The 17,978-nt window shown below is 39.7% G+C and overlaps 1 protein-coding gene across 2 annotated transcripts; it reads left to right on the forward strand.

Annotated features, from left to right (window-relative positions):
* The first annotated feature begins 3,897 nt into the window (after window positions 1-3,897).
* Window positions 3,898-11,821, forward strand: LOC132494311 (tripartite motif-containing protein 77-like). Of its 2 annotated transcripts, XM_060105328.1 has the most exons (6): window positions 3,898-4,308; window positions 5,006-5,101; window positions 7,415-7,645; window positions 8,671-8,693; window positions 9,635-9,732; window positions 11,328-11,821. In XM_060105328.1, the coding sequence occupies exons 1-6, from the start codon at window positions 3,898-3,900 to the stop codon at window positions 11,819-11,821; spliced, it is 1,353 nt and encodes a 450-aa protein (XP_059961311.1). The 2 variants fall into 2 exon arrangements, with proteins under 2 accessions (XP_059961311.1, XP_059961312.1); XM_060105329.1 differs by lacking the exon at window positions 7,415-7,645.
* Window positions 11,822-17,978: the final 6,157 nt, after the last annotated feature.

The following is a 17,978-nucleotide window of genomic DNA, read 5'->3' on the forward strand; positions in this document are numbered from 1 at the left end:
TTGGATTTATCCTGTATGGGACTCTCTGTGCTTCCTGGACTTGATTAACTATTTCCTTTCCCATATTAGAGAAGTTTCCAACTATAATCTCTTCAAATATTTTCTCAGTCCCTTTCTTTCTCTCTTCTTCTTCTGGGACCCTATAATTCGAATGTTGGTGTATTTAATGTTGTCCCAGAGGTCTCTGAGACTGTTCTCGGTTCTTTTCATTCTTTTTTCTTTATTCTGCTCTGCAGTAGTTATTTCCACTATTTTATCTTCCAGGTCACTTATCCATTCTTCTGCCTCAGTTATTCTGCTATGATCCCTTCTAGAGTATTTTTAATTTCATTTATTGTGTTGGTCATCATTGCTTGTTTCCTCTTTAGTTCTTCTAGTTCCTTGTTAAATCTTTCTTGCATTTTCTCTATTCTATTTCCAAGATTTTGGGTCACCTTTACTATCATTATTCTGAATTCTTTTTCAGGTAGACTGCCTATTTCCTCTTCATTTTTTAGGTCTGGTGGGTTTTTACCTTGCTCCTTCATCTGATGTGTGTTTTTCTGTCTTCTCATTTTGCTTATCTTACTGTGTTTGGGGTCTCCTTTTTGCAGGCTGCAGGTTCGTAGTTCCTATTGTTTTTGGTGTCTGTCCCCAGTGGCTAAGGTTGTTTCAGTGGGTTGTGTAGGCTTGCTGGTGGAGGGGACTAGTGCCTGTGTTCTGGTGGATGAGCCTGGATCTTGTCTTTCTGGTGGACAGGTCCATGTCTGGTGGTGTGTTTTGGTGTGTGTGTGGCCTTATTATGTTTTTAGGCAGCCTCTCTGCTAATGGGTGGGGTTGTGTTCCTGTCTTGCTAGTTGTTTGGCATAGGGTGTTCAGCACTGTAGCTTGCTGGTCGTTGAGGGAAGCTGGGTCTTGGTTTTGAGATGGAGATCTCTGGGATATTTTCATTGTTTGATATTACGTGGAGCTGGGAGGTCTCTTGTGGACCAGTGTCCTGAAGTTGGCTCTCCCACCTCAGAGGCACAGCACTGACACCTGGCTGGAGCACCAAGAGCCTTTCATCCACACGGCTCAGAATAAAAGGGAGAAAAAATAAAGAAAGAAAGAAAGAGAGAGAGAGAGAGAGAGAGAGAGAGAGAGAGAGAGAGAGAGAGATAAAGAAAGGAAGGAAGGAAGGAAGGAAGAAAGAAAAGAAAGAAAGAAGGAAGATAAAATAAAATAGTTATTAAAATAAAAAATAATTAAGAAAAAAAATTTTTTAAGTAAAAAAAACTGGACGTACAGAACCCTAGGACAAATGGTGAAAGCAACGCTATACGGACAAAATCTCACACAGAAGCATACACATACACACTCACAAAAAGAGGAAAAGGGGAAAAAATAATCTATCTTGCTTCCAAAGTCCACCTCCTCAATTTACGGTGATTCGTTGTCTATTCCGGTATTCCACAGGTGCAGGGTACATCAAGTTGATTGTGGAGCTTTAATCCACTGCTCCTGAGGCTGCTGGGAGAAATTTCGCTTTCTCCTCTTTGTTTGCACAGCTCCTGGGGCTCAGCTTTGGATTTGGCCCCGCCTCTGCGTGTAGGTCGCCTGAGGGCTTCTGTTCTTTGCTCAGACCGGACAGGGTTAAAAGAGCCGCTGATTCCGGGGCTCTGGCTCACTCAGGCCAGGGGCGAGGCAGGGGTATAGGGCAAGCCTGAGGCGGCAGAGGCAGGCAGGACGTTTCACCAGCCTGAAGCACACCGTGTGTTCTCCCGGGGAAGTTGTCCCTGGATCACGGGACCCTGGCAATGGTGGGCTGCACAGGCTCCTGGGACGGGTGGTGGGGATAGTGACCTGTGCTTGCACACAGGCTTCTTGCTGGCGGCGGCAGCAGCCTTAGCGTCTCATGCCCGTCTCTGGGGTCCGCGCTGATAGCCACGGCTCGCGCCAGTCTCAGGAGCTCCTTTAGGCAGCTCTCTTTATCCCCTCTCCTCATGCACCAGGAAACAAAGAGGGATGAAAAATTCTCTTGCCTCTTCGGCAGGTCCAGACTTTTTCCTCGACTCCCTCCTGGCTAGCTGTGATGCACTAACCCCTTCAGGCTGTGTTCATGCAGCCAACCCCAGTCCTCTCCCTGGGATCCAACCTCCGAAGCCCGAGCCTCAGCTCCCAGCCCCGCCCGCCCCGGCGGGTGAGCAGACAAACCTCTCGGGCTGGTGAGTCCTGGTCGGCACCGATCCTCTGTGTGGGAATCTCTCCGCTTTGCCCTCCGCACCCCTGTTGCTATGCTCTCCTCCGTAGCTCTGAAGTGTCCCCCCCACGACCCCGTCTCTGCCAGTGGAGGGGCTTCAAGTGTCTGGAAGCTTTTCCTCCTTCACAGCTCCCTCCCACTGGTGCAGGTCCCGTCCCTACTCTTTTGTCTCTGTTTTTCCTTTTTTTTTGCCCTACCCAGGTACGTGGGGAGTTTCTTGCCTTTTGGGAGGCCTGAGATCTTTTGCCAGCGTTCAGTAGGTGTTCTGTAGGAGGTGTTCCACATGTAGATGTTTTTCTGATGTATCTGTGGGGAGGAAGGTGATCTCCGCATCTTACTCTTCCACCATCTTCCCTCGTAGATCTTTTTTTTTAGTGTCCATCACTAATTTTGGAAGAGTGTCTAAAATTATTTCTTTAAATGTTTCTTTTGCTCTGTTATATCTTTATTTGCCTTCTGGAAATCTAATTACACAGATGCTAAACAATGTTAAACAGCATTTAATGTTGTCCTTCTGCTCTTTGATGTTTTGTTCTGTTTAATTTTTTACTCTTTTTTTTCTTCTTTGTGTTTAGTTTTGGTATTTTATATTGACCTACCATTATGGTCACTGATACTTTTCTTTCTTGTATTGCATCTACTCCTGAATGCAAACACAAAATGCTCTGCATGTATTATATCTAGCCTGATTGTCTTATAGTTTTCATCCCTCTCCTGAAATTACCTATCTTGCATGTTGTCTACATTTTTTATAAAAGCCTTTAACATACTAATCACAGTTATTTTAAATTCTTTGTCTGATGGTTCTAACAACTATGTTGTATCTAAGTCTGGTTCTGATGACTGCTTTGTCTGTTCAGACTACATTTTTCTTGCCTTATGATATTCCTCATAATTTTTGTTGAACCCCTGATGTATTACATATGACAGTAGATACTGTGCTAAGTTCTTTTTTTATGTGGTAGTGAGCACAAACTTTCTTCTGTTAGGTCTTTAGTATAGGGACTTGTGTTAATTTAGTCAGAAATTGGCCTCTCTAGAATTAGGTAACTATTGTTCAATGTCATTGTTAAGAACTCAGTTTCTTTCCATCTTTTTGTTGTCCTTAGACTATTGTCTTTTCTCCTTAGGCTAGTTCATGTTGTGACCACAAGATGGCTATACAGATAGGTACTGTATCCAAAAAATGTCCAGAAACAGAAAAAGCAGTTTTTTTTGTTTTTTAATTCCACGCATCTCTTCTGAAGCAAGAAAATCTTTTCTGGAATTGTCCTAGGAGTCTTAGTTTCTTATTTCATTGGCCAGAATTGGAACAAATACCCTGTGCTAACCAATCAGAGAGAGGAAAAAAGGGGAAAATTGTGATAGTTTTGGACACAATATGACCCACTGCCTATGAATGAGCCCAGAACCTCTGATTTCTTTGTCTTTGAAAGAGAGATAATATATGTGAAAAATCCTGGATTTCTAACAGGGAAATGAGAAGTAGTGCTGGAGGCCAATGTAAGAAAATAAAAATGCATTTTACCAGTCTGCAGGACTCTCTTTGTGCCTCGCCATCCTATTCAAAACATGGCCTGTCCTCCTACAGTACATATATGTATTAGTGAGAGAAGGCTCAAAGCTCAACTCACATGCCAAGGGTAAAGAATGTCCTTTCCTTTTATTTTCCCAGAAACATGGACTCTGCTTCCATGCAGTGTTTCCCCAGTGAGTTCATCTGCTCCATCTGCAAGGACAATTTCACAGACCCTGTCACCATTAGCTGTGGGCACAGATTTTGTACTCCTTGCCTCTGTCTCTTGTGGGAAGATGTCCAAACAGCTACTTGCTGTCCTGTGTGCAAGGCAATATCTCCAAAAATGGACTTCAAAAGCACTATTTTTGCTAAGGAACATATTCTGCCTACCAGAGAATCAGTTGTCTGCCAGTTACCTAGCTCTGCCAAACAGATGTGTAAGATACACCAAGTGATAAAGCTCTACTTCTGTCAAACTGACAAGAGCCTGCTGTGTTTGTTCTGCTCTCATTCCCCAGAGCATGCCACACATGAACACTATCCAATAAAGCAGGTTGCAGAGCACTACAGGGTAAGTAATATCTCTGACTGCACTTTGAAATGTGGATGACCCTGTATCTGATAGGCAATGAGGCAAATACATTGATTGTTATTATTATTTTATGTAAGAAACAAATAGAATTTCTGAACACCATGTGCCAGGCACTATTCTGAAATCTAGGGATAAAGCAGTGAAGAAACTAGACAACATCTTGTTCTCCTGAAGTTTAAATTCTGTTGGGCTGAAAGACAGGGATGATGATGAAATTGATGAGAATTAGGGTGCTGGTATTTCAGTGTAAGTAACGTGGTGGATAAATCTCTAGTTTCAGTAACAGTCATTGGCTCCTACAACTATGATTACAATGATCCTGTTCTAATTATAGCTGATTTAGAAACACTGGCCAATATTTTCTTATAGTGCCATAGGAAAACTGAGGACTAATATTTCACAATTAAATATAAAGCAAGATTCACTTCTGAAAATTGACCAAGTTACTACAATATTAGTGTTAGATTCCTCAAATAATAGATTACATTTTCTAAATTTAGGCATTCTATTTTTGGTTGATCTCTCAGAGTTATCAGTTAGTGTTCCCAAGGAAAATCACTGACATCTCTGCTCTCTTTACTGTTTGTCCCATGTTCATACCCTTCTATCTTATTTTAAGTATCTGAAAGGTATTACCTTTGCTTTTCTAGTACTCCAATTTATAGTTATTTTGCAGGAGAACCTTCTGATGCAAATGAAATCTATTTGGAAAAAGAAAAAAGAAAACCAGAGAAATATAAAAAAAGTGACCAACATATTCAGAGTATGGGAGGTAAGCAGTAGACCCTGTATCCACTGGTACCAGATTGGGACAAATATTCTTGTAACTTACAGTGGAAGAACTTGAATTAAATCATAATGTCCCCTGAGTGAGTGATCAGAGAGAGCTACATACATGACCTTCAATATAGGATTTCATGTTGAATGAACCCAATATGTAACTAAAAGATTTTTCCTGATTTTCTTGATAAAGCAATGTCTACCACTAATATTGTACTTTAGCAGGGACAAGAAAATGCAGTATCACAAAACAAAATGCAATGGTCACTGGAATGGAGGTAAAAATAGAGTTCTGTAGGAGATTAATAAACTTTGAATGTTAAGAAAAGCTTCTCAAAAAAGTAAAAATCATCCCAATGCTAATGTGTTAGTAGAATCTGTAAATTCATGGGTATTTATGACACAGGCACCTAAGGGACAAGAAAGCTAAAAATGAGACAAATCATGGAATTGTCTGGGATCTGCAAGTAGCTCCTATTAATTAGTACATAGGGTATGAAGCAGGCAGTGAGAGTTATGGCTAGAAATGTAATTATAGCCATGGCAAGATTGTGAACGTCTACCTAAGGATTTTGGGTTGTATTATTCATTGATTCACATATATGAACTGGGAACCTGAAACTGAAGGTTTAATAAAAATAAACTACATTTTTATTTTCAAAGAACTCAATCACTTCTAAAGAAGACATATCAACAGGCTATGGTAGAGAATATGTCATTAAACAGAAATCTGTATACAGTGCTGTGAAAATATCAAAGGCAATAATAAAATTATCTTGATCATTTAGGATGGATTTCCTAATAAACCACTCATTCATAGGAGGGCATATGATGCATTGCTCACTGTTCTAGGCCCACAAAGAGATACAGAAATGGAGAAAAAGAAGAAAATCACTGACCTCAGTTGGTTATAATCTAGTAAGAGAAGTCATGTAACAAATAAAAAAGAGTAACATTTATAATACCTCACATTTGTAAAGTTCTTGGGAGAAAATTAAAGCAAGGATGTGTATAAATAGTACAGGTTTGGGGAGAAAGTACGCTGGTCAGGGAAGACTCATTATGAACGTTACATCATGGTAGAGATCTAAAGAAGCAAAGGGAGTGAACCAGCAGTTCTCTGAGAACACATCCTTCTGGAGCAGAGAAAACAGAAGGTATGGTCCAAAAGTTTGGGTTCCCCCCACCACCACTTCCAAGTTCAAATGTTGAAATTCTATACCCCAAAGTGATGGTGTTAGGAGGTCGTGCCTTTGGGAGCTGATTAGGTCATGAAGGCAGAGTCCTTATGAATGGGATTCTTATAAAAGAAGCACTGTGGAGGCTTGCCCCTTCTGCCATGTGAGGACACAACCAAAAGATCACTATCTAGTCAAGACATGGAAGCAACCTAAATGTCCATCAACAGATGAATGGATAAAGAAGATGTACTATACTTATACAATGGAATAATACTCAGCCAAGAAAAAGGATGAAATAATGCCATTTGCAACAACATGGATGGACCTAGAGATTACCATATTATGGGAAGTAAGTCAGAAAAAGACAAATATCATATGATATCACTTATATGTGGAATCTAAAAATAAAAATGATATAAATGAACTAATTTACAAACCAGAAATTGACCGACAGTCATAGAAAAAAACATGATGGTTACCAAAGGGGAAAGTGGGGGAAGGATAAATTAGGAGTTTGGGATTAACATATACACACTACTATATATAAAATAAACAACAAGGACCTACTTTATAGCACAGGGAACTATATTCAACATCTTGTAATAACCTATAATGGAAAAGAATTGGGAAAAAACAGAATATAGATACATACATATATATATATATATATATATATATATATATATATATATGTATGTATAACCAAATCACTTTGCTGTATACCTGAAATTAACACAATATTGTATATCAACTACACTTTAATAAAAAAATACATGCATATGGTAAAAAAATGAAAACCAAGGATGTGAATGTGCTTCGTAAAGTGGAATATATTTTAATCATTATTAAGCAAAAAAAAAAAAAAAAAAAAAAAAAGATAGCTATCTAGGCAGTGGCTCTCACCATACACCAAATCTGCTGGCACTGATCTTGGATTTCCCACCTTACTGAACTGTGTGAAGTAAATTTCTGTTACTTATAAGTTATGCAGTCTACTGTGCTTTTGCTATAGTAGCCCAAACAAACTAAGACAAGTATTCTATACATAACACGTAGACAATAGATAACAAGAGAAGAAAAAAACCATCCAGATACATGATCTAATTAATCCAATGTCACTGCAGGGTTTTGTAAATCTACGGATGGTGATGATAGGAGCGGAATACCCTAAGGTATATCAATATCTCCAGGAAGAAAAGCAAAAACATTTAGAGATGTTGGCAATTGAAGGCAAGATTGTTTTTCAGCGACTCAGGAGAAATGTAGCCAGAATGGTTCATATGGGGAAACTTCTGAGAAGAATATATGAGGAGCTGAAGGAACTGTGCCTTAAAGCAGATGTGGACATGCTCCAGGTAAGGACTAAGGAAGGACGTTAGGGTGCTGAACACCAGCCTTTTTAGAAAGCATTTATATTCACTGGAGTTATATCCTTTTTGGCCTCCATTATTTTTCTGGTTCCAAAGTCCAGATTCTTCTTCTGCCTCTATGATGGCGGGTTTTGTTCCTCCAGTATAATCTGGAGACAAAGCATCACTTTTGCCTTTTATGGAAGAAGGATAACTATGTGGAAAGGTTCAAGTAACAGATCCAGAAGAAAATCTCCCAAACCTTCTTGTTATATTCCTCTACTATACAGTTAGCCTTCCATATACCTATAGGTTTCACATCCGGGGATTCAACCAACTGCCGATGGAAAATATATATATTTTTTAAAACCCAGAAATTTCCAAAAAGCAAAACTTGAATTTGTCAATGTTGACAACTATTTACATAGCATTTACATTATATTAGGTGTTATAAGTAATCTAGAGGTGATTAAAGTATACAGAAAAATGTGCATACATTATATGGAAATACTGTGCCATTTTATATAAGAGATTTGAGCATCCATAGATTTTGGTATACAAGGGGTCCTGGAATGAATTCCCCTCATATACTCAGGGACGACTATATTTACAGTTTCTGACCAGCTGCAAGAGAGCAGCTTGTGAGCAGATAATTTAACTTTGTATGTGTACTTGGTAATATGTGTGAATATGGGATGTATGCTTTCTTTCTGTTGTGAAGTTCTAGCTTTCACACCCTTATAAGAACTTTGGGGAATGCTGTGAATCCTGCTGTAGATTACAACAAAGCACAGCCATTCGTGCACCCTAAGAACATCTTCTGACTTTCAATTTTATCAAGAGTATGATTTTGTCAACTGTATGTAAATGTGAGACTGGGTTTCATCTTTTTAAGGATAAGGGAAATGGCAAATGATTTTCCCCAAGGAAGAAAACTGGAGATAGTGAATTTCCCAGTATAATCTCATATCCTCAAACTAAACAGGAGAGCTTGTGCTGAAAGCTAAGCCTTCCCTTCTTTCTCCTTACAGGGTGTGGGAGACACAATGAAAAGGTAAGTTTGCCCCTCTATTCAAATCATGGTAATTGTGATAATGATCAGGCTATTTCTGTTGAGATGGACCCTCCCCCCCCTTTTTTTTTTTTTGTGGTACGCAGGCCTCTCACTGTTGTGGCCTCTCCCGTTGCGGAGCACAGGCTCTGGACGCTCAGGCTCAGCGGCCATGGCTCACGGGCCCAGCCACCCCGTGGCATGTGGGATCCTTCCAAACTGGGGCTCGAACCCGCGTCCCCTGCATTGGCAGGCGGACTCCCAACCACTGTGCCACCAAGGAAGCTCCGACCCTCCCTTTTTAATGAGAAGTTTCTTTCTGTCTGCGTTTATTCCTTCCTTCTCTAAAAGTCTGCCAGGTTTTGTATAGTCTACCCTTCGGTGAAAGTAGGGTTGAGGGGAGTGTAGTTCCAGTTGCAAGCCTTACCGTAGAAGTTGCAAAGAGACAACTAGTTTTCCTGCCCCTAATTTCCAAATTCTGATTATTGATATTTGAGGATTGTTCCTGGTCATCTATGGGAAAGGCAGATAAGCTCAGAGAGGCAGCAGGTAGACGGATGCTGAGATGAGGAGTGAGGTAGAATCATCAAGAAAGAACAGACGATAGTGCTGAGGTTCCATATGTATCAAATGGCAAATTCTAACTATTTGCCACCTATTAGATTTCAGGAATTAAATGATAATTGCTGTGTGGATCCCCTAGGGAAGCTAGAAGGGAGGAAACAGACACAATTATGATTGAGGTGACATATTCTACTAAGATTGATAGGCTAAGAGCAGGGAAACAGATTGTAAAATATAATAGCAACTGTAGTGTTCCTCCATCTGAGGAGTTAAATTCACACCCTTCAAACCTAATTATGAGGATTCTGATGAAGCACCATCAATGGACTGCTAATGATACCTTTGGGCCTATTAGTAAGTGGGTCTTTTTCTTTTTACAGGAGTCAGTTAATGCAGCTGTACATTCCTCAGCCTATGGACCCACAGCTCAGTACATGGGCCATCACTGGGATGTTGGAAAGGCTTAACAGCTTCCGAGGTAAGAGGCAGCTCTCTGTGTGAAGGCAGTAATATTTCCTTCACGACTACATACATGCTGATGATCTCTCTTCATTGCTCTGTCTGTTCTTTGCAGAGAACAGGGAAGCAGGCACTGCTTTATAACTAACTTTATAATGTATTATTAATTATCAGTCAGAGAAAGCTAACTGAAGCCTGTCAAAAACAATCGAACATGACAGTTTCTTATATAGTTACTTGTGGCGAGTTAAAATTTATAAAAAAGAACAGTCTGCCTTATAAAACTGCATATCCATTCAGTGTATTTCCTCTTGTAGTTAACTGTGGTTATATGTGTATATTCAGATTCTTAGAATCACCTTAATGTTGTTTTTAAATGTTTATCTGAATATTGAATGTAATAATTACATTTGAAAAATCACAAGACTTTTAAAAAGCTTAAAAGTATTTTTATATACAACAAGTACAACCACAAAACAAATTGAACCCATGATTTGTTGTATAGAGGGCCCCTTAAGACAAATTCAACTGAAGGGTGAGCCTGGCAGACAAAGGAGAAGCAGGCCTGAGATGGGATGAGTTGGATTCTGATTCAGCAGTAGCTCCATTAGAAATCCTAAGAGAGAAATCACTTCTAAAAAAAGGCACAAATGGGTTCTTGCTTTATTTTATTTTTGCTTGCTTAAATGTTAAGCAATGTGATCACTATTTAGGACTAAAAATAAAAACAATATCATATTTAAAATATAATGTATAGGGCCTCCCTGGTGGCGCAGTGGTTGAGAGTCCGCCTGCCGGTGCAGGGGATGCGGGTTCATGCCCCGGTCTGGGAGGATCCCATATGCCGCGGAGCGGCTGGGCGCGTGAGCCATGGCCGCTGGGCCTGCGCGTCCGGAGCCTGTGCTCCGCAGCGGGAGAGGCCACAACAGTGAGAGGCCCGCATACCGCAAAAAGAAAAAAAAAAAAAAAATATATATATATATATATATATATATATATATATATATATATAAAATGTATAATATATTTATTACTATTATATTTTATTTTGTGAGTGGATTAATGAGAGAACTTAAATGAATTAAGGGCCATTTTGCTATTTTCTTTGTTTGTTTGTTTGTTTGTTTGTTTGCTATTTTCTTGACATCTATGAATGAACTCCCCAGTTTTTGAGGAGTTAGTTAGTAAAAATAAGCCAGAGCCTGACATCCTACATCTTTATGTATTCTCAAAATTTTCATCTAGTTGTATGATTAGAGATTTTCTGGCTCTTTTAAATAGACAAGAAGCCCTTCCTGTTCTTTCTCTGGATTTCCAGTGACACACTCTGTCTAGTCACCTTTGGTAAAGGGGTGTTCTGGAGCTACCTGGTACTGACACACTCATGGGAGCGACTTGTTACAAGTTCCAGAATTTTAGGAGCAATTACTAAATGGCTGGCACCTTGAAAATGGTCATGGTGGGCTGGAATATTCCCAGCAAATAAGACAAACCAGCTTTGCTTTGTTCCAGAGATTTGGTTGCTAAACCTCTGCCACAATACCGCCACACTTGTCCATCCCACAGAACTTTAAAACTCTGTTCTTTGACTTTGCTGTTTTCTTTTTACTAAAGTGTATGTTACGTTGGATCATAAAATAAGAAATTGTCATGTGGCTCTGACTGAAGACCTGAGACGTTTGCAGTGCAGTCCTGACCATCAAGACGTGCCCCGTAATCCAGCAAGCTCAGAGAATACTCCTTCATGGGGTGCTCAGACCTTCACCACTGGCAAACATTACTGGGAGGTGAATGTGGGAAACTCTCGTAACTGGATTATAGGACTTTGCAAGGAATCTTGGACAAGTAGGAATGATATGCTACTTAACTCTGAGGATATTTTTCTACTTCTGTGTGTCAGCGTGGAGGACCATTTCAGTCTCTTTTCTACATTCCCACTCTTACCCCACTATATTCAAAGACCCCAGGGCTGGATAGGGGTCTTTCTAGATTATGAATGTGGTATAATAAGCTTTATTAATGTTGCCAGAAGTTCCCTCATTTGTAATTTCCTCTCACGCTCTTTCTCTTTCCCTCTCAGACCTTTCATTTGGTGTGGACCCAAATGATCAGGAACAGGTCACAAACCTGACCAAGGTCTCGGGAATTCTAATAGCTGAGGGGCTTCTATCCTGGTGACTTCTAGAATGGGGAAAATCAATTATACTTCACTGTGTTTAACTTCATTTTACCTTCAGGAGATATCATGGCTGCATTATTTTTTAAAGTGTTGATAATGTTGATGATGTACATTTGTCTTTTCTATCTTATTTAAATAAAAGTAATCTCTTTTATTTTATGGGGTAGGAAACATGTACTTTTCATTTGCCATCTGAAGTTGCTAGAGATTAAAGAATACATGGGTGTGGAAACTCAGCCAAATGCATGAACAAAAAGCACAGAGGATTCTCCTTCCAGAGAGTCCTTGTCAAAACTCAAGGGCAGCATAGAATTCTCTTCTCCATCCACTCATCTGGCTAAATGCTACTCCTCTTTTAATCCTCAGTTTACCAAACTAGATTAGGTCAATTATAATATGACCTCAAGAACAGCTTATTCTTTCCCTTTGTAAAACTCACAATAGATTTTGGATCTTCTTTTCTAGTTTGCAGACTGCAAGAAGCGAAGGCCAATGTTAGTCCTCTTCCCAGCCACATTCCAGGGATGAAACACCAGGTTAAGGATATGAGAGACATCAAAAATATATTGGAACAAATGAATGAATGTGTAGGAAAATTATTAAAAGCAAAGGCTATATAACCAAAAAAAAGTTACTATAATGTAGACACAATTAGCAGCTCAAGAAGTGATGAGAAATATTAAATAAAGATGTGAATTAAGTTATTGTTCAGGTACATGGCTCAGAAATTTATTTTAACTGGCAAAATATAGACTGTGTATGATCTGATTCTTCAATGTTTCTATTAGTAGCTCTCAATGATGAACAGAGATTTTTAGGAATATACACATATTTTATCAGAGTGGTAGTAGTACAGATAATAAGACCTAGATGCTTGGATACTGCAGTACTTTTAAGGAAGATATGTAGAGTGAAAATACCTTGAATATACATTTTCAAGGATGGACAATAAACTTTATTTCTTACATGCACAAAACATCCAAGCTGTTAACAGTCAAATTTCATTTCAAAGAGTGTTACTGACTTAGATCTTAAAACTTTAAAGTAATCAGACATTGAAATCAGTCTCTTTGGGGATGTGTTGTCCAACATAATGACTCTAGTTAACACTGATGTATGATAGATAGGAAAGCTGTTAAAAGAGTAGATTCTAGGAGAGCTTATCATAAGGAAATTTTTTTTTCTTTTTCTTCTATTTTAGAAGAATCAATCTTTCTCTCCCCACTCCCCTTTCTCCTTCCACCTCTCCATCTTTTGCTCTCTCTTTTTAAAGAGAAGTTGCTTAGGGAATAATTTGGGGATTATATGTATTTCTATGAAGTTGTAGTGGAAAAGAAATTAAAACTAGATTTCCAGATATTTGCTTAGGGATTTAAAGCAATCTAATAATGCCCTCATCTTTGGAAGGGGTCCAAGAATTGTTGCATACTGAAAAGTTTTGTATTGACCCTGGCACTGGCCAAAATGGAATAAATTCTCCATAGTCTGTCTCACCTACAGATTACAACTGAAAACTCTGAACTGACCATAAAAAGTAACCATGTGAGGAATGTGAAAAATTAAAACTAGAAAGTGAAATGAGGAGAGAAGTTAAGACTTGAATAATTACCCACAGTGGAGGTGAGTTGGTGGAATTATTTTTCCTCTTCTCCTTCCTGGCATTGACTGAATTGAAGGAAGACTCAGTTCTCTGATCTGCACAGCATGAGCATGCAGTAAAAGCTCAAACATAAACACCTGATTTCTAGTCAGAGGACCAGGAAAAGAGGTTCCTGCAAACAGAAAGGTGTGAGAGGAAATCATTTTTTTTTCTTTTTATCTTCTCTTTTTCTCTTCCAGTGCTGCCCCAAGATCAGCCACTATCAAAAAGGTACAGTGAGTGGCAACAGTAAAATGGTGATGGGGAAGCTTTGTCCCAAGAGAGAGCCCTTTTTTTCCTTTTTCCAGAGGAACTGCAGAAAGAGGCCCCTATTGTCCAAAGTGGGGTGTGTGTGTGAAATCTTCTTAAGTGTTTTCTATTGTTGCTTTGACTTGAGGACCACCACAGTCCTAAACCAGAAGGTGGTGTTAACTCTGGAAGAATCTCCGGTTTTCAAGGCTTGCTTATAAACGGTGTAAGGAGAAAGCAGACAAGTCTTTAATCTGGGCTGGATTTTCCCCACCACTGGGACAATACCAACCCCCCTGCCCCCTGAGTATTCTAAAAGATATGCCCTGTACTGTGAGGATTTTTCACTCTGGATAGGGGGAACTATTCCCAGTCCTGTGTGACCTGAGGTATTGCTCCATCTACCCCTTTGGGGTGGTTCTTTCCTTGATCTTGGATATTTTCCTCACAGGCATTCACTGATCTGTACTCAGATGTAGGCTCCTGCTGTGGGAGCTCTCTGGAGCTCTCTCTGTGCAACTCTACCCTCAACTAGTACTCAATCCTGGGAACTCCAGCCACCTTGGTTTTACTGAACTTCTAACCCTCTCTCTTCAACTCAGGGCGACCACTGGGCTCTGTCTGGATTCCCCCTCCCTGTGATAAGTCTAGAAATCTCCAGGCAGTAAAATGGGACTGTCACAAGGCTCCCCCCTTTGGTTCCTCTCTCTAAGTTTACTCTCCTGTGATGCTTATTGTCAAATGTCTGAAAACTGTTGCCTTTATATGTCACATTTCTGGGTTGTCCTTGTTTAAGATAGAAGAGCAAATCCCATCCCTGCTACTTCATTTTTGCTCAAAAGGGAAGTCTGAGGGTAATTTATTAAATTAGAGATTCAATTCTGTTAATGGATATCCAGCTATTCATATTACTTACTTTTATCTTCAGTGGGCTTTCTTCCAATGAATTTACCCATTTCATCTAGACTGTCAAGTTTAACAACATTGGCCTTTGCTAGATATTTGTTTTGCTGAATAAATTACATATGCCAGGTTTTGATGATATTGCAGTGGGGGCTTCCATTTGAGTTTCTGGAAACTAGATTCTAAGCCCTGGTTGCACTGTAAGCTGTGGGTCCCAGCAAAGGGTGATGTGGGATGAGTGTTCCCTCTCTATCCCATCCCCATGGCAGGAAGTACCCACTGGAAAGAGAAGCTCTTCTGGGTGGTTACTAAGCACTGATCTGACTTAGAAGAGGAGGAATCCCATGACCTTTGAGGCAAATGAGTCAGTGCTGGGTCAAGAAGGAAGAGGGGTGAGAATTCCAGGATCATGGTCACTACAGTCCATCAGGACCCTGCCTTGCTAGGTGACTCCTAGGTTTAGATATTCCCATTCAGGGGCTAAGGACCCCTGGCACTGGATCCCCCAACCCTCGTGGGTCCAGTGTTTTAGAAGCCTGCAGTCAGGATTGCTTCAGGATTGCTAAGCACCACCCAGTGCTTTGGATAAGAGCTTTCCTTTGTTTTGTTTTTTTGGGCAGGGCTGCTAGGCATGTGGGATCGTAATTCCCTGACCAGGGATTGAACCCACACCCCCTGTGGTGGAAGCATGGATTCTTAACCACTGGACCGCTGGGAAAGTCCAAGAGCTTTCCTAATTCCTTTGAGCACTTCTTAACCCTGGTAACACCTAAGCACTGCCCTATGCAGGAAGGAACTTAAAAGTCTCCCAACATCATGTATTGAAGAACCTATCATTTCCTCACTGTGTGTTCTTGGTCTTGTCAAAGATTAGTTGACTGTATATGCACAGGTTAATTTCCTGGCTCTCAATCCTGTTCTATTGGTCTATGTATTTTTTTATGCCAGTACCATATCACTTTGATTACTGTAGCTTTGGAATATAGTTTGAAATCAGGACATATGACGTTCTTTAATGAGACTATACTTAGATTTACTTAGCCATTTCACCAGTAATGAATTGAGATTGGCCAGAGTTTCTTTTTTATTATTATTTTGGTGATTGTATATTATGTTGTTATGACCAATTTGTACCTGCCACATATAGCACTTGTTCTTGTCTAGATTATTCAATCAGGATTCTAAATATGTTCAACTTGAATTTCACTAGAGATTGATTTCCAAGAGAATTGTACCAATTTTTACTCCCATAACATGAGATATTTTGGGTTCCTCTTGTCATCACCAGAGCTTAATATTTTTTAAAAAATATTAGTTTAATGTTATTAAAATAAAATAATATTAATAATATTATAAATGTTATTTTAAAAAATATGTGAAGGTAGTGATTGTGATTTTAATTTTTATTTCTCTGATTTCCAATGAGTTTGAGCATCTTTTTATGTATATCTGCCTTTCTTTCCTGTGAACTTATTGCTTTGTCCTTCTGCTTGGGGTAGTGGGCTTATATTGGTCTTATAGATTTTCAGGTCTCTTGGTATATTCTGGTCACTTATCCTTTGCTAGTTTTATGGATTACAGTGTTTTTCCCAGCATTTCTCTTCCATTAAGATGACTTTTGATAACAGAAATGCTTAATGTTTGTAGTTAATTGATCATTTTTCTTATTCAATTTGTGGTTTTTGTTTCTTTATTAGGAAACCACTATGTAAAAAAGGGTCAAAAAGATTTTCTTTTAATATTCACTCCTTTTAAAATGATGAATTTGTCTTTCCCATTGAACTCAATCCACATGAAATTGATTTTCGTGGATGGCATTAGGTAAATACCACAGCAGATTTATTAAGAAGTCTATTTTACACCCACATGCAATGCGTGCCTGTTTAGGCATAAATCAGACATTCATACATCAGGTGAGTTTGAGGCTTTCTCTTTGGTTCCTGTGGTCATTTTCTCCATCTTTGTGCCAATGGGCCATGGCTTAATTGTTACAGTGTCCTGAGATCATAACATCTGCTACTGACATCTCAGAATATGTACTTGATATTTTGACCCAGGAAAGGACACTGCTCTAATATTGCTGATATCCATGTCTAGTGTAAAATTTATATGTATACAGTAATCACTTAGAATCCTCTCATTTTAGGACTGTATTCCCAGAAATTTAAATAATCCAATAATGCATATATAATTACAAAGTCTTTTCTGACTAATCTTCTAGAAAGTAAATTGAACTCACTAATGTTTTACCTACTTACATCTAGAGTAGTTTTTGGCTATTGTTCATTTCCTGTATTTTCTAAACTAAAGAAAGGAAGTTTTCTTCTTTTTATAGTAAGCAAATGACTCAAAAAATATAACTGTGTGTATCTTCCATGAAAATAATCTATTTTGCAAAATGTTTCACTAATTTTCTGAATCCCCAACATTCTATTTAAAATGTTAAGCTCTCTCATTAAACTTTTTTCATTAAGAAGTACATAAACAACCCTTTTGGACCATTTAGTGCATAATATTGTGTAGTGAAGACTATCCCCTTTGGCTGATTGGAGTTCCTCTGGGACTAACAGGAGGGATGTGGGAAACCTGGGCTCTGCTTGTGAGGAGTATGTGTGTGCCTGCTGGCTCCGCTGGCAGGGCAGAAATGGCAGATTGAAAACTGCCCCAGCATGTGCTCAGCCTGAGCCTAGCGAACACTCCAGCCCCATGAAGCATACTTCACATTGCAGCTCTGCACTGGACCAAGGGCTGCCAGGGCCCGGGGAAGAGCTGGCTGTAGAATGCAGAGGCTTCTTGGACTGGGGAGGCATCTGAGCGGGGTGGGAGAGGCATTGCTGTAGTTTACCCAGCAGCACATCAGGAGCAGTCTTGATCTCTGACAGAGGCCAGACTGCCATAGCCCACTGCTCTGATACATGCGGAAAGCTCACGTGAGCCCGATGGCTCCACAGCAGGGCAGGGGGTGGCAGAGGCTGGGGAGAGTGATCGACTGTCAGGGACAAGAAGACGCAGAGCAGAAGGTGTCTCTGAGCAGAGCCAGGTCAGCCTGGTGTTTGCACAGGTGGTGCATCAGTCTAATGAATTATAATCTCAAAGAACTGAGGGAAAAGAATTTGGTTTTCCTATGGCTCTTTTCTTTCCTGGCTTTACTCCGGGACCAAAGAAAGTCCCCAGTCTCTGAACTGCACAGCAGGAGCTCACAGAAAAACTCCAAGAGACTCTCTGTTTCCCGTCAGAGGATCAGCAAAGAGGTCCCTGAAAAGAGAAAAGTGTGGAGGTGGGGAGTCTCATTTTT

This window comes from Mesoplodon densirostris, chromosome 7, assembly GCF_025265405.1.
Source record: "Mesoplodon densirostris isolate mMesDen1 chromosome 7, mMesDen1 primary haplotype, whole genome shotgun sequence".
Taxonomy (NCBI): domain Eukaryota; kingdom Metazoa; phylum Chordata; class Mammalia; order Artiodactyla; family Ziphiidae; genus Mesoplodon; species Mesoplodon densirostris.